The sequence below is a fragment of the Antechinus flavipes genome, chromosome 6 (genome assembly GCF_016432865.1).
Source record: "Antechinus flavipes isolate AdamAnt ecotype Samford, QLD, Australia chromosome 6, AdamAnt_v2, whole genome shotgun sequence".
NCBI lineage: Eukaryota > Metazoa > Chordata > Mammalia > Dasyuromorphia > Dasyuridae > Antechinus > Antechinus flavipes.
In genome coordinates, this window is record NC_067403.1 from 252,943,679 (window position 1) to 252,958,825 (window position 15,147).

The 15,147-nt window shown below is 58.9% G+C and overlaps 1 protein-coding gene across 6 annotated transcripts in view; it reads right to left on the reverse strand.

Annotated features, from left to right (window-relative positions):
- Positions 1 to 15,147, reverse strand: part of SYT7 (synaptotagmin 7) — an 88,336-nt gene that overhangs the window by 11,356 nt on the left and 61,833 nt on the right. For 4 of the 6 annotated variants that reach the window (XM_051966375.1, XM_051966374.1, XM_051966378.1 and 1 more), the window contains 3 exons: positions 14,691 to 14,813; positions 6,531 to 6,666; positions 711 to 981 (listed from right to left, as the gene is read on the reverse strand). In XM_051966375.1, coding sequence (XP_051822335.1) covers positions 711 to 981; positions 6,531 to 6,666; positions 14,691 to 14,813 — 530 coding nt within the window. The remainder of the gene's footprint in view (positions 1 to 710; positions 982 to 6,530; positions 6,667 to 14,690; positions 14,814 to 15,147) is intronic. The other 2 variants (XM_051966379.1, XM_051966380.1) reach the window with 1 other exon arrangement.

The window sequence follows — 15,147 nt, forward strand, 5'->3', positions numbered from 1 at the left end:
CACAACCATCACCTTCCCCCCCAAAAAAATCTCTGTGCCTCAAATGGACTCTCCCTCTTGCCTGTTAACCCTCTGGTCCAGCTCCATCAGCTGGAACCTCTCCCTTCTTCCCTTCCTGGAAGTCCTTCCTGGGCTACCCCTTCTGGTGCTACTTGGGTTGGCTCTCCTTAGGGTCCTGTACGGTTGGAGGGCCATGAAAGTGGCCATCTCAGTGCCAGAGTGCCTTCGAAAACCCCATATTCCTATTACCTAGATTGTGTTGAATTTTCATTTATTTTGTAATATTTCGAAGGCACAGGACGTGCTTAACAAATGAGTTTCCCCCTGTTCTAGACTCGGAGCTTCATGAGTGGAGGGATCATTTCTCTACAGACTCTATAATTCTTCTGTCAAAGTCATCTGAAAACAGCAGATGTGTTTCCCCTTTTTTATCCTTTCTCAGGAAGGATAAGATTCCGTCTTGCCTAAACTCTAAGTTTCATCTAGCAAAATATAAGCTGTGTAGAAGGTATTTAAAATCTCCTGCTGTTTTTATTCCCATTCAATTTCCCATCATGCAGATTCCCATCTGTGCTCCCATTATACAGATGAGAAAGCTGGGGAGTGAACCCAGACCTGAGCCTTGGCCCTCCACCCTGACTCACGGGTCCTGTAACTTCCCAAAGTCAGAGTCCCATTTCCTCAGGCCCCCGAGGAGGGCGCGGCCTCACCTTCAAAGAGGAAGGTCTCGTTCCAGTGGGGGTTCAGGTTCTTCCTCTTGACCTTGGTCTCCAGCTTGTGCTTCTTGTCGGGGAGCAGGTAGATCTTGACGAAGGGGTCGCTGGTGCCGCTGAAGTCCTTGGCTGGCAGCTCCTGGGCTTTCATGATCTTCACGGTGAGGGTGGACTCTTGGAAGTTGTAGCCCACGCTGAACTGGATCCGGCCCAGGTTCTCCTGGCTGCAGCCTTCGTGGGCTTCGTCGTCCTCCGAGCCCGGGGACAGCTGAGGCGGGAGAGACGGACACCCCGGGGTCGTCAAGCCAAGCCCTTACCCGTCCGATGCCTTCCCTGTGGTCCTGGGGGAGGGTACCACGTGGCTTCTGCTATACTAAGGGGCCTATTCTGGGGGTGGAGCAGGGTAGGAGGGAGGGGATCCTTTCTTGTTACCATGAAGGGGGCCAGAGAAAGCAGCCCCATCGGGGCAGTGTGGTCTGCCTCCACTCCTTGGTTTACAAAGTGCTTACTTCCCATAAGAACCCCTGCTAGTTCCCCTCATCTCTGTGGGTCCCGAACTAGCCCACTTCTGTGTCCCTTGGGCCCAGTCCTCTGCATGCAACCCCCCACCTCGGCCTGGGAATGCCCAGATTTGCCTTTCCTGGCCCCCGGCACCAAGCACACAGCAGGCATTTAAGAAGTCCTTGCTGGTTTGATTTGAGGACTTTTGAAGCAAGTGACACAAGCATTATCTCCATTCTACAGATGAGGAGACTGAGGTCCCAAGAAGCCAGAGCTTTGACCAAGTCCAGGGCCTTTCCTCCTCCCGCAGAAGCCCAGAATGGCCGAGGGACTTAGGAAATCCCTGGGCGAATAAAGACTAGGGGGGATCCTAAGCCTCCTGACCCGGCTCCACCTCTGCCAGCTGCTACTCCTGGCCTGGGGGCCCAATGTGGTGGGCTTGGGTGGAACCCAGGTGAGTCAGGGAGACATGCTGGAGCCTCATTTGGGCCATGGGGGGAGGGGACCCCCGGAGCTCCAGGCCCCTCTTGGCAAAGCTTGAGGACCCCTTCTCGTAATCATGTCAGAAACTGCATCAGGCTCCCAGGATTACTAGAAAAATGGGGGGAGAGGGGAAGGACTTCCTGCTCCGGATGAAGTGTTTTGCCTCGGCAACCCCCAGCTCTGTGCCCGTTCTACGTTGGCAGCAAGTTGGCCCCTGGGCTTTCCAAGCTGCCTCAGTACCCCTGGCTCCTGATCCCGGGGGGGCCCCCTTCCCCACAACCATCCTTGAGATGTAGGAACGTGGTGGTCTCGCCTTCCACCCCCTCCCCCTTAAACCTCTCCTAAACCAGGCTCACCAGGCTCCTCCTCCTCCTCCTGCTTCCCTCCTCTCCCTGCTTGTAATCAATCCTGGACGTACTCCCCCAAACGGGGTGTCCAGAGCCAAGTGCTCGCCGCCCCCTTTGTGGGCCTGCGTGCAGGGATCTGGGCTGGTGGCGCTCCTGGGCCTCTCGCAGGCTTCTCACCAGGCTTCGCACGCACTGCCACAGCCCCGAGCCCTCATTAACCAGATCTGGGATGGCACAGCGGAGCCGTAACCATGGCAACCTAGCTGGGCAGCCCCCACTGGAGCCCCGGGGGGACAGGCAGCCTGAGACCCTTCTCCTTCAGAAGGCTTCATCAAATAAATATCAAAGGAAGCCGGTCCTCTCGCCTGTCTCTGAAGCGAGGCTGACCCCTGAAGAAGGGGGGCAGACCTCCTCCCCAGCATCGCTCGAGCCCAGATTCCCAGAAGTCTCACCTTCTAGGCTGGCTTCTCAGAGCCCAGGGACAGCGGGAAGGGCTTTCGGGCCGTTAGCTCACTGGAGGCTGTGAAACCCCCAAAATAGCTGCTCTTACCGTCCCCATTTCCCAGAAACTAGGATGCAGGATGGGGGCAAGCCTGAGGCAGGAAGAGAAGCTGGGTCTTCCTCCTTCCAGATCTAGTGCTCTCTCTGGGAGGGATCTCCCAAGAGCCTTTAGGTTAGGGCTCCTTCAACTTTTGGGGCGTCTGGGGGAGCTCTCTCAGAATAATGCCCGTCGGCACACAAAGTACAGAGGATGCCAAAGGAAACCAATTCCACTGAAATACAGGGGGCCGAATACTCAAGGAACACAAACCTATCCACCCATAGGTTCACAGACATCGAGGCAGGAACCTCCCCAATCTGAATTAAGGAAACTGGTTCTGGAGCTTTGGAGAGGGGAAGGAACCTCTTGGGGGAATGAATACCACATTGGGAGCCAAGGGACCTGGACTGAACTCCTGGTTCCCACATTTAAGTGGCTATCTGGTGATGTTCTTAGCTGCTCTGTGCCTCAGTTTCCCCATCTGTAAAAAGAGGATAATAACATTTGTACTGCCTCCATCGCAGGGCTGCTGCGAGGAGAACCCTTGTAAGCTCTCTCTCAGTAAATGTCAGGCTCAGTAAATGTCACAGGAGAGTAGAGCTTGGGGGAACCTCAGAAAGAATCCAGTCCTTCCATCTGCAGATGGGGAAATGAAGCCCAGAAATAAGGGAATGAAGCACAAAGAGGTAGCAGAAAGACCTGAACAAGCTTGCCCTGCAGATATCGAGCCAGAAGGGAACTTAGCAGCTATTTTTGCAGATGGGGAAACTGAGGCAGGTAGCAACAAAGGGACTTGTTCAGGGTCACACATTTAGTGTCTGAGGTAGGATTTGAATCCGGTGCCCTTGTCACAATGTCATGCTGCCTTTGAAGAGGCGGTAAGCGGCAAAGTCCTGATTCATCCCTGGGTCTCTGCCTCTGACCACTGAGTGGCAGATGGGAGCAAAGAAGCTGGGAGCAATTATCCCTCCCTTGACTGCTGCCTTGAACCTTGTTATTAGTGCTAATGACCTGGTCTATCTCTGGCTGATTCCACTCTGCTCTCCTCCTCCTCCCCGGAAACCAGAAGATGGGGCGATTCTGGCTTCCCGCCTCCCACTGCCTTTGTACCTCCATTGGACAGTGCTCCAGAGGCAGCTGTGTGCCAGGGCCGGGCCTCCCTGAGCCCGGCCTTATGGGGACCCGGCGATTGAGAGGGCACTCGGGGACGTGAGGAGAGGGTGAAGGATGCTGGGAAAGATCATGGGAATTAGATGTGAGCAGAAACAGAAATGGAGGGAGATCAGGGGACAGAAGCAGAAATGGGGGGAGATCAGGAGACGGAGAAGCAGAAATGGGGGAGATGAGGGGACAGAAGCAGAAATGGAGGAGATCAGGGGACAGAAGAAGAAATGGGGGGAGATTAGGAGATGGAGAAGCAGAAATGGGGGGAGATGAGGAGACAGAAGCAGAAATGGGGGGAGATCAGGGGATAGAAGCAGAAATGGGGGGAGATCAGGGGACAGAAGCAGAAATGGGGGGAGATCAGGGGACAGAAGAAGAAATGGGGGGAGATTAGGAGATGGAGAAGCAGAAATGGGGGGAGATCAGGAGATGGAAGGAGAAATGGGGGGAGATCAGGAGATGGAGAAGCAGAAATGGGGGGAGATGAGGAGACAGAGAAGCAGAAATGGTGGGAGATCAGGGGACAGACCCCGAGAGACAAGGAACTGGACTTGGAAGCGGGCGAGGTGCCCAAAGGGGACAGACAGAGAAGCCACGGGAAAGGTCTCTGGGAGTCAGACCCGGGGAGCCTGGGAAGGAGAGCAGAGCTGGACTGGTCTTGGGAGAGAAGCTGCCAAAGGGCAGCTGGAGCTGAGGAGCCAGGGCCGCGATCTGCTCCCCCTTTGGCTTCCGGAGCCAGCTCCATTCCATCGGGCTCGGGGCGGGAGCCTCAGTTTCCCCTATCTATGGGGCTGCTGCAGTTTCCCTCATGGTCCTGGCTTCCCTTCCCTCCTCCCCAGGATGGCTGGAGAGGGAGGCTGCTGTGCCAGGGACAGCCTGAGTCCCCAGGGGCTGAGACACTCCCTGGGCACTTTCAGTGCCTTCATCTATAGCATGAGGCCGATGACAGCAGCCTCTTTGCCAACCTCAGGGATTCCCCCTAGCCCGGAGGAGGAATTCAGCGCAATCCCAGAATTACCTTCTGCTCCCCAGAGGGCAGTGGCTGCCGGCCTTGGGATCTGCCTTCAAGCCCTGCTTTAGCTATTTAGGAATTCAGTGACCTCAGGCAAGCCATTTCCCTTTCCTCAGCCTCAGTTTCCCCATTTGGAAAATGGGAATAGTAATACTTATCCCTCTGAACTCCCTCCCTCTGACGATCCACCACAGAGCACCCTACAAGTGTGAGTTAGGGCAGCCACTTCGGGGCCCTCTGGGACCAGAGGAGTCTAGCGGATGAGAGGGTCCTGATGGACAGATGACAGATTTACACCACCAGGGGGAGCCACATGATGTGACAGAATGTCCGAGCTGGAAGGCACCTATGTGCAATGGAGGAGTCCATGAGACCCCGGAACAGGGAACAGGGAATGTCAGAGCTGAGAACTCATCTGGTCCGAAGCTTGTGTTTTACAGAGGAGGAACCCGAGTCTTTTGGCTAACAAGGGGTAGAGCTGGGGCCTCAGTCCCGCTCCGAGCAGCGGCACAGTGGAAAGTGCTGGACTTGGGAGCCATCTGTGCTCCCTTGGGATGTGAGGGCTCAGTTTCCCCACTGTGACATGAGGGTTGGATTGGGTCTTTGAGAGCCCGTCCCCCTCTGCTAGCCAATGTTCTATCCCATCCCACAATCCCTTGGAGGTGTGCTTCAGTCAGAGATCCCCCGTCCCAGACAGACCCACTCCTCCCAAGAGGCTCTTTCTCGCAGCAGACCTGATGGGGAGGTCAGGTCCCAAAGGCCCCTGTCTCTGCTAGCTCAGGCTCAGGAGAGCCTTAGGACCTTAGGGCCCTTCTCCCCCACCGTAGCTGCCCCCTTCTCCCAGGCCATAGCCGCCCCTTCTCCCCCGCCGTAGTCCTTGCTTCCTTAGTTGTGAGGGAAAGGCTGAATAAAACCAAAGGGAGACCCCCGAGGTGACCTTGCAATTGGGAGAGTCTCTGGCCCTTTCTCCTCCTACCTGATCAGTCTCTTCCTCTGTGATAACAGGGATCTCTTTGATCTCAGAGAGCTTTCCTTCTGTGCTCCCATTTGATCTCCCCGAGTACCCCACTAGGCTGGGAGGGAGGGGGGCACTGTAATCTCTCCTTGACAAATGAGGAAACTGAGTCTCAGAGCGGCTCAACTAGTTTGGTGGCAGAGAGAAGCCTGGAAGTCAAATCTCTTTCACTCCTGAAACAAATACTGGTTTAGCTCCCCCGGGGGGAACTTCTGCCACATCCTATCTACCCTCCCCTACCATGACCAATCTCAGCCTCGTTAGGAACCGGAGGAACGCACAGTAGGTCTGAGAAGGCATGGACTCAACTGCCTCTTGTTCCATAAAGATCCCAAGATCAAATGAGGTACAGTGGGCAGAGTGCCAGACCTGGGAGTCGCAAAGACCGGATTCAAATCTCACTCCCAACACTTAGTCGTTCACTTTGAACAGATCGCTTAATGTACTTGCCTCAGTTTCCTCATCTGTAAACTGGTTATAGTAACAGCACTTCCCCTAGAGGTTTTGGGGGAGGATCCAATAAGATAATGTACTGCTTTGCTGACAGTGATGTGTGAATCGGGGCCTCCGATCCGAGGGAATGCACACAGTAGGTGCGGTTCAGCCCTCCTTTAGGAATGCACACAGTAGGGCGGTTTAGGACTGTGCCGTTAACTCGAAGGGGTGATCGGGCGGGAAGCCCAGATCTCTTTCCCAGCAGTCCCAGTGAAGTCCCACCTCCCAGACAGACCCCCCTTTCCCCCTCCCTCCTCACCATGAGCATCTCGCTGGTGAGGGAGTTGACAAGGTCCGATACAGAAGACCGTGGTTCCGTGCGCCGGTCGGACTCATCGTGAGGGGTTTGACCCGGGACGGGGGCCGTATTCACCGCCTTCCCGCCTGCTGGCAACCTAGGAAGAGAGTCTGAATGAGCATCTGGCCGGAGGCCGGCTCGGGCCGGACACCAGCTGGGCGGGGCCCCGCTCCCCGCTGAGAGCCCGAAGGCCCTGGGCCGTACCCCGGCTGCGGGTCGGCGTTCCGGCTTCTTCCGCCCCCCGGACGCTCACTTGCGGTCCCACCGTGTCAGGACACGGCTAGAAGCCCATCCAGGGGGCTGCGTTCTCCCCACGGCCACCCACTGGCTTCCTGCCTGTCCCCAGGGACGCCCCTCCTCCCTCATTCCCCTGGTGCCGTTTTGGCCCCGGGCTAATCCTCGAGGCTCAGTCTCCCTCTGCTCTTTCCAATGGGCCGTCTGGGCTCACTGAGGACTCCCCCCGGGGCCCAGGCTCCTTAGAGAAAGGCTCTCCCTGGTGCTAGCTTTCCCAGCTCCCGCCCTCCCCGACCCTTCCTCCTGGGAGTGTCCCCGCCCCTCCCGGACCCTTCCTCCTGGGAGTGTCCCCGCCCCTCCCGGACCCTTCCTCCTGGGAGTGTCCCCGCCCCTCTCGGGGCTTCTTCTAGGAGTGTCCCCGCCCCTCCAGGCCTCTCCTTCCTCCTTCCCCCTCCCAGGACCCTCCCCTTCCATTAGTTTCCCAGGCCCACCCGGCTGCGGGGAGGCCCAGCTGGGAGCTCCCGGGTCACGACTCGCACCATTACCCTGTACAAACACGCCCGGCCGTCTGTCACCCAGCGGCCCCCACCTGTGTTTGCTCAGGCTGGCGGGAGCGGAGTCAGGGCACAGCTGCCAGGGCATTAGGCTCGGCGCCGACCTGGCCCTCGGGGGCGGGGCAGGAGGGGCTGGTGGCGAGGGCCTGAGGAGGCTCCCTCCGGCCCGCCCCCCAAAAACTGAAGGCACCGAGGTGGGGGCTCTACGTCCCAGGGTCTCCTAAGCCCCCCTTGCTCTCCGGCACGAGGCAGCCGCGCTCCGGCGAGGGCCCCCCCATCTCCGAATCCTTGAGGGTCTGAAGGTCCCTGTCTCGTTACCTCCCATCCATGGGAAAGGTGTCTCAAGGTGGACGCTCCGGGGGCTCCTATGAGAGGCCCCGAGTCTGGCTCGCCGGCCTCCTCGGGGCAGTTGCCCTCCACCAGCCTAGGGCGGGGGACACCACGTCCTTTGGGGAGGCTGCCTGGCTACTCCCCGGCCGGCTGGCGGCTGAACCTGGGCCCCCTTCACCCCTCAGCGGAGAGGGACCGTGGATGGGCGGGGACCAGGCTGGAACATCCCGGGGGGGAGGCGGGAGCAGGCGGGGACGCGGGATGGAGACCGGGAGCACGAAGCCGAGGACGGGCTCGGAGGGGATGGCGGGGGCGCCGCCGGCCCGGCCCTGGGACACACGGGTCGGACACAAGCCAGCGGAGCCCAGCAGCAAGCACAGGCGGGCGCCCGGTCAGGCATGCGGACACGCCGGGGGCCGGGGGTGGGTGGGTGGGGGGCGGCCGGGGACGAGGAAGGGGCCAGGCGCACACACGGAGCACACGCAGACCCCGCGGCAGCCAGGGAGGGACCGGCACGGGCGCACGGCCATCCCGCCGGCGGGGTAGCCACGGGCCAGCTGGGATTGGGGGGCGGGGACGCCATGAAACGGGGGCGGGGTGGAAGCAGGGGGATCCGGGCGAGTGCACACACACGTGTACACATGCACGGCACACATGCATGCACATGCGTGTGCACACGCACCCAGAGGCACGCCTGGGCTCAGCCCGGCAAACTCAGCAGCTCAACCGCCTCCCGCCCTCTTCCCCGACAGGGACACATTCATGCGCATAAGTGCACACACGTACACGTGTACACATACACGCATGTGCACACATGCACACAGAGAAACACGCCGGGGCTCAGCCCGGCAAACTCAGCAGCTCAACTGCCTCCCGCCCTCTTCCCCAATCAGGACACACTCATGTGCACAAGTGCACACACACATGCACACAGAGAAACACACCTGGGCTTAGCCCAGCAAATTCAGCAGCTTGACTGTCTCTCGCCCTCTTCCCCCAACTGGGACACACACGCTCACACACGTGCACACACACACAAACATGCCTGGACTCAGCCTGGCAAACTCAGCAGCTCAACTGCTTGTCATCCTCTTGTCATCCTCTTCCCCCAACCAGGACACACGCACATACATGCATGCATATACACATACGTATGCACACGTATACACACAGAGGCACACCTGAACTCTGCCAGGCAGACTCAGCAGGCCCCCCCCGTCTCTCCCCTTTCCCCTCAGACCACCCCCAGCAGTGCTCCCAACTCCCCTGTCAGAGAGATGGACACACACACTCACACATGTGTGCACATGTACACACATACAAACGTGTGGACTAAACATACACACAGAGGCACACCTGATTTCAGTCTGGCAGACTCAGCAGCCCCTATTTCTCCCCTTCCCCCCCAGCCTTGCTCCCAGTGCCCCTGCCAGGGAGGAGATGGACATATACACTCACACAGTGTGCAACGCACATACGTGTGCACACACATACACACAGAGGCACCCCTGATCTCTGCCTGGCAGACTCAGCAGCCCCCTCCCCCCCCAGCCCTGCTCCCAGCGCCCCTGCCAGAGAGGACACGGACACACACGTACATACTTGTGCACACATACATACACACACGTGTGCACACACATGTGTGTGCACACACAGAGACACCCCTGATCTCCGCCTGGCAGACTCAGCAGCCCCCTCCCCCCCAGCCCTGCTCCCAGCGCCCCTGCCAGAGAGGACACGGACACGCACACGGAGGCACGTGCTCATGCAGACACGGGCACAGAGAGGAAGGAGGAGACTGAAATAGCTGGAGAGGTAAAGTCAGGTTAAAAATAGAGCGGGACAGGAGGAGAGAGAGAGAGAGAGAGAGTGAGAGAGAGAGAGAAAGAGAGAGAGAGATTGACGGCTGAAGGTATGGAAAACGTGGAGTTCTTGGGCAACACCAGAGCGGCAGCGCAGCTGCAAAGCAGCCTGGGAGAGAGATGGGCCCCGAAGCTGTCAGGGGCCACAGGACAGAGAGGAGAGAACGGGGGGCAGACAGACAGGGGGGCGACAGTCAGCGGAGAGGCCCCAGGCACTGGCTGGGGGTCGGTCCCCTGTGAGGAGCAGATGGGAGGAGGAGAGAAGAGACAGAGAGAGGTTAGTCAGAGAAAAAGCGGGCACGAGACTTTGGGGGCGGGGGCCACCGGGGCGGACAAGGTGGAGCGGCGATGGCCAGGAGGAGAGGCAGAGAGGAGGGGGAGCACACACCGGGGACGGGACGACACGGCAGAGTCTTGAGCGAGGAGAGCGATGGGAGGAGCCCCCTCCCTCCCTTCCCCCAAACGGGGGCTCCGGCTGAAACCATCTGGATCCCCGAGGGGATGAGTGTGAAAAGATACAGCTGAAGGGCTGAGGGTGAGATGGAGATCGAGAAATGAGGGCGGTGAGTGATGAGGCTGCAGGGGCCCAGCCAGAGAGATGGGGTGCAGGGGCTCCATGGGGGCAGCCGAGAGGCCCCCCTCAGAGGTCACGGGGACCGCTGCTGCCATTCAAAGGGCCCCGGCTGGGGAAGGAAGGCTCCAGGGGCCAGGTCACTGACCCCGGCCGCAGAGCCAGACCGGAAGCTGGACGAAGTTTGGGGATTGCTGGGTCCGGCCCCCCCTTTTACAGAGGAGAGAGCTAGAGGGAGCAGCTGGGAAGGCTTCCTTAGCCAGGCTGGCCCAGCTCTTGGGACCCCGGGGCAGCCTCCTCCTGCCACCCCCGCACATGGCCTCCTGGTCTCCGGGGAGACCTGCTTTATGAGCCTGTTGCCATCCGGAGCAGACTAATTGTTTTCTCCAACAATGATGGGAGACAGATGCTGGGCCCAGACGGGTGGCAGGGCCGCCCCTCCCCGAGGGGCAGACACCCGTCCGGAGGGCCCGAGCCGGGCCAGATGGGCCGGAGGAGGCCGCAACAGGGTTCCCACGAGCGCTCGGAGGCGGGGCTGGCAGGGCTCCAGGACAATCTCCCAGACCAGCCCGGGCCCCTGGGAAGGCAGGGAGCCGGGCACCCGGGCCCAGCGGTGCTAGCTGGACAGCTCCTCCTGGACTCTGTTTCCTCTGGAAAACTGGGGACTGCTGGTACTCAGCTTGGGGAGGACAAAGGGAAGTTCTGTCATAGCTTTGGAGCTGGACCGGACCCTAACGGTCACTTAGATCCCCTGCCCTCAGGCGACCTAAACTGTGGGCCTGGGAATGATCGTATAGAGTCAGGGACTCAGGGCTGGGTGGGATTTAGGGCTGGATCCTGGAGCCCTTGGTCATCTCACACCCAGAAAAACTGGAATCCAGAGCCCAAGGGAAGCTCAGATTCATGCATGGACCGAATGACAAAGCTGGGACCTGAACTCGGGATTCTTTTCACTGCACCATGCACACAGTGGGTATAAGGTGCTTTGTAAGTCAGTGTTTTACAGATCAGGAAACCGAGGCTTCCAAGAGTCAAGGTTCAACATTAGAACCCTTGTCCTTGGGCTCCAAGGACAGCCCTGTTTCCGGTCTGTCATCCTGCCTCTTACAGGGCTGAAGATTAAAGGGGCCTGAGCAGATGGAAGAAGTTTGAGACCCTACTGTGCCAATCATAAGGAAGCTTGCCACCTTCCTGAGATTTGGTAGCGCTGTGTCAGCCTCTTCCAAAGTGGAAAGCTGAGCTCTCTGCCCACCCATAGTGCCCTATCAGGGCAGCTAATGCCCCAGGAGCTGGGCCTGGGCTCTCTACCCATCCTGTAGGGCCCATCAGGACAGCTGATGCCCTATGAGCTGGGCCTGGGCTCTCTGCCCACCCTGTAGTGCCCATCAGGACAGCTGATGCCCCGGGAGTTGGGCCTGGACGCCCACCCTGTAGTGGCCATCAGGGCAGGCCCCAGGAGCTCGGGCTGCAATCCTCCTGATGGAGACAAAATCTAGGGTCCATGGGGACAGAGGGAGGCAGGAGCTGCTCTCCTTGTTGGGAGCTTTAAGGTTCTGTGGAAAGGGGGGCTGGTGGCAGCTCTAACGGGAAGGAGGAAATTCACCCCGTGGCGGGGTAGGGGCCCGTCAAGGACCCCAGGCTAAGGAGCAGAGATGAAAGCTCGGTGGCAGGCGGTCACCCCCACTAGGGAGGGAGAAATGGGATGGAGGAAGATGGGAACGAGGGTCCTCCTGGGGCCGTTCAGGAGGCTCTGACCCCACCCCCCCTTTGCCGGTGTCTGGTGGAAAGGACGGGGGGCCAAGCTGATGGAAAGATCAGATGGGATGCGTATGGTGTGAAAGCCAAGTAACAAGGAGGTAAAAATAGGCTGTGGGTGAAAATGGTGCCAGCTAATTAGCACATGGGTAATGTGAAATCTTGTTTCCAGCCTACATCTGCTCCCTCACGCTTCACACCTTGTTTTTGCGGCTCCCGGAAGGGTTCCAGCCTTCTCTCCCACCTTTCTCCCCTCCCAGATCCCTGGCTCTCCCACCTCCAGGTGTCAAGGCTCTAGCCAGGAAGGACAAGGGGGCATCTCTGGTAGGGCCATGGAAGTGGTGGGGGGTGAGACCCGGATGGAATGCCCATGGGCAAGAGGGGGGCCGGCATCCTGGAGTCCCGTTGGGCGTGCTGGGACGGGGCCAAAGCATGCCACGAGCCAAAGGAAATCAGTCTGACTCCCCTCTCCCTCCCGTCCCTGTCGGCCCCCCCGACATGCAGCCCCTTCCGGCTGGAGACGGCCCAGACGATGCAGCCACCAGGTCTGGCCAGGAGAACCAGGGGGCAGCAGTATGGCACCCAGCTGGAGGGATGCAGGGCCTGGCTGCCAAGGTCCCCCCAGCTCGTAATCGCTTCCTATTCCCCAAGGACTTCTCCCTGGGCAAGCCAGCCCCATCCCCCCTCCGCCTGGCGTGCAAGCTGCGCCAAGCTGGCAGCCCGGGGCCCAGGCCCTGCATCTCTCATTAGTGTGACGAGAAGCGGAATTAGCCAAGATGACCGGCATTCTGCTCAGGGCCTTGCTTCTCCGAGTCCCAGACTGCTGGAAGCGAGCTGAACCGTTATCTGGCCTGGCTCCCTCATCTTACTTACAGAGAAGGAAACTGAGGCCCGAGGAAGCAAATGCACGTTATATTTCCCCAGCAGCACGTAAGCTTGCTGAGGGCAGGAACTGCTGCATATATGCAGGCCTTGGGGAGGGGGCCTGGCACATGTAGGTACTTAAGGCTTGTTCCCTTCCCATGGATGGATGTTTACTGGGTTAAGTGGGAAATGGTTATTTAGGGGAAAAGTGGCAGGAAAGCAAATTTGGAACTAGAGCTGGTACTTAATTCTAAATTTCATGCTCTTTCCACTGGGTCTCCCCTCCTCTGACAAGTAGTTGGGTCCAGGAGCAATCCAGAAGGCCGAGCTGAATGAGGTCCCCAGAGTGGGGATATTTGGCAGCTCTGGACCCAGGCCAAAGCTTAGGGGGCTATGGGCAGCTCTGGAATTCAGACCAAAGATTAACGAGCTATGGGCAGCTCTGGGCCCAGGCCAAAACTTAGGGGGCTATGGGCAGCTCTGGAGTTCAGACCAAAGATTAATGAGCTATGGGAAGCTCTGGATCCAAGCCAAAGTGTAGGGAACTGTGGGCAGCTCTGGGCCCAGGCCAAAGCTTAGGGGGCTATGGGCAGCTCTGGACCTGAGACCAAAGCTTAAAGGGGTATGGGCAGCTCTGGAGTTCAGATCAAAGCTTGGGGACATTTGGCAGCTCTGGATAGCAAGTCAGGGTTTGGGGGGTATTCACAGCTCTAGAACTCAAGCCAAGGCTTATGGTGGGCATTCAGCATCTCTGTACCTCAGGCCAAAGCTTAGGGAGCTATCCCTAGTGCTGAACTTCAGGTCAAGGCTTATGGTGGGCATTCAACATCTCTGGACCCTGGCAGAGCTTAGGGAGCTATCCCCAGTGCTGAACTTCAGGTCAAGGCTTATGGTGGGCATTCAACATCTCTGGACCCTGGCAGAGCTTAGGGAGCTATCCCCAGTGCTGAACTTCAGGTCAAGGCTTATGGGGGCATTTGGCAGCTCTGGACCTCAGGCCACAGGTTAGGGAGCATCCAACAGCTTCAGACCTCAGGCCAGGGCTGTGTAGAGTTTACCTCCCTCCTGCAGCTTGCCCCTCCTCTCTCCCAGATGCTGTTCCCCCAAAGGTTCTGGGTCCCAGCTGCTCCTTGTACGGCTTTCCAGAGAGTCCCCGGGGGGCCAGTTTGGAGAGCTCTACATCCTTCATATTGAGCCTCTGGCAATGGCTGTCCTGACTAGCCTCTTTCCACAAGCCCTCCCTTGTCTTCATCCTGAGCTGCGGCCCTTTGGTGCTTCTGCCACCTCTCCCCACCAGCTATTAGTGACCTTTTCCCTTGCCCCTCCCAGTGGTAAGCCCTCCCCCACTAATCTTTCCCAGAGCCCTCAGATTCCCCTGACTGTCACCTCATTTTCTAGGCTTCCCCTGAAGGAGGGGTAGGGTGAAGCTCCCCGAGTTCAGGGAACCCCAAAGGCCAGAAGGAGGTTGGGGTGGGAGATGAGGGAGTTCGGGCTCATATGCCCTTCCCTAACATCTCCCTATCCACCAACCACCAGAGAAACAGGGATTTCCAAGGAGTGGCAGGCAGAGATGAAAGATGTAGGCAGCAGGGGGGAGCTGAACGGGAAGATGGAAGGGGGCAGAGCTGGGGCCGCCCCCTTCCCAGGGAAGTAGGAGGCAGGGGAGAGCCTAGGGGAGCAGGTGTGATCCAGATTGGTCCCAGGATGGTCTGAGGGCCTCAGGCCGGAGAGAGCATCACCGAGGTGGTGCCGAGATTGGAAGACATCCAGCTGGGGTGGAGGGAGGACGGGGCCTCCTCCACCCCCCTCCCCAAGCTGGCAGTGAGAGGCCCCAGCAGGCGGGGCCTCTTCCTCCTCCTCTTCCTCCAGCCCTGTCCGGGCTGGGGCTGGGGAACCCTCTCTGCGCCTCCTCCTCCTGCTGTGGCCGGAGGGGCCTCGCCTTTGCTCATACCTCTTGTCCCCCTGAGCGCTCTGGTTCTGTTGAGGTCCTGGATTTTGCAGGTCAGGGATATTGGCAAAGTCATCCTGTTCCGAGAGCCCTAAGACCAAGGATAGCACCACCATCCGGCCTTCCCTGCCCAGGAGGGGGGCAGCCCGCCAGCCCGCCAGCCAGGCAGCAAGACGAGGAGGCCCCGAGGCAGCGAGCGAGCGAGAAGGGGAGGAAGGAGAGAAGGGAGAAAAAAGAGAGAGGAAAAAAGCATAAGAAACCAACTTTGGAGGAAGGAACAAAACACACCCAGCATTGTCAATAGCCGTAGGAGGAGAGAATGGGAGGGAGAGGAGAAGAGGTGTCCATGGCCCAGACCCCAAAGCTCATCCTCATGGGGCAAGGGGCAAAAGGGGAGGGGAGAAGAGGGCGCGGGAGAAGGTTCTTGGAGCACCTGATGGGAACCTCGGGGACTGGGGGA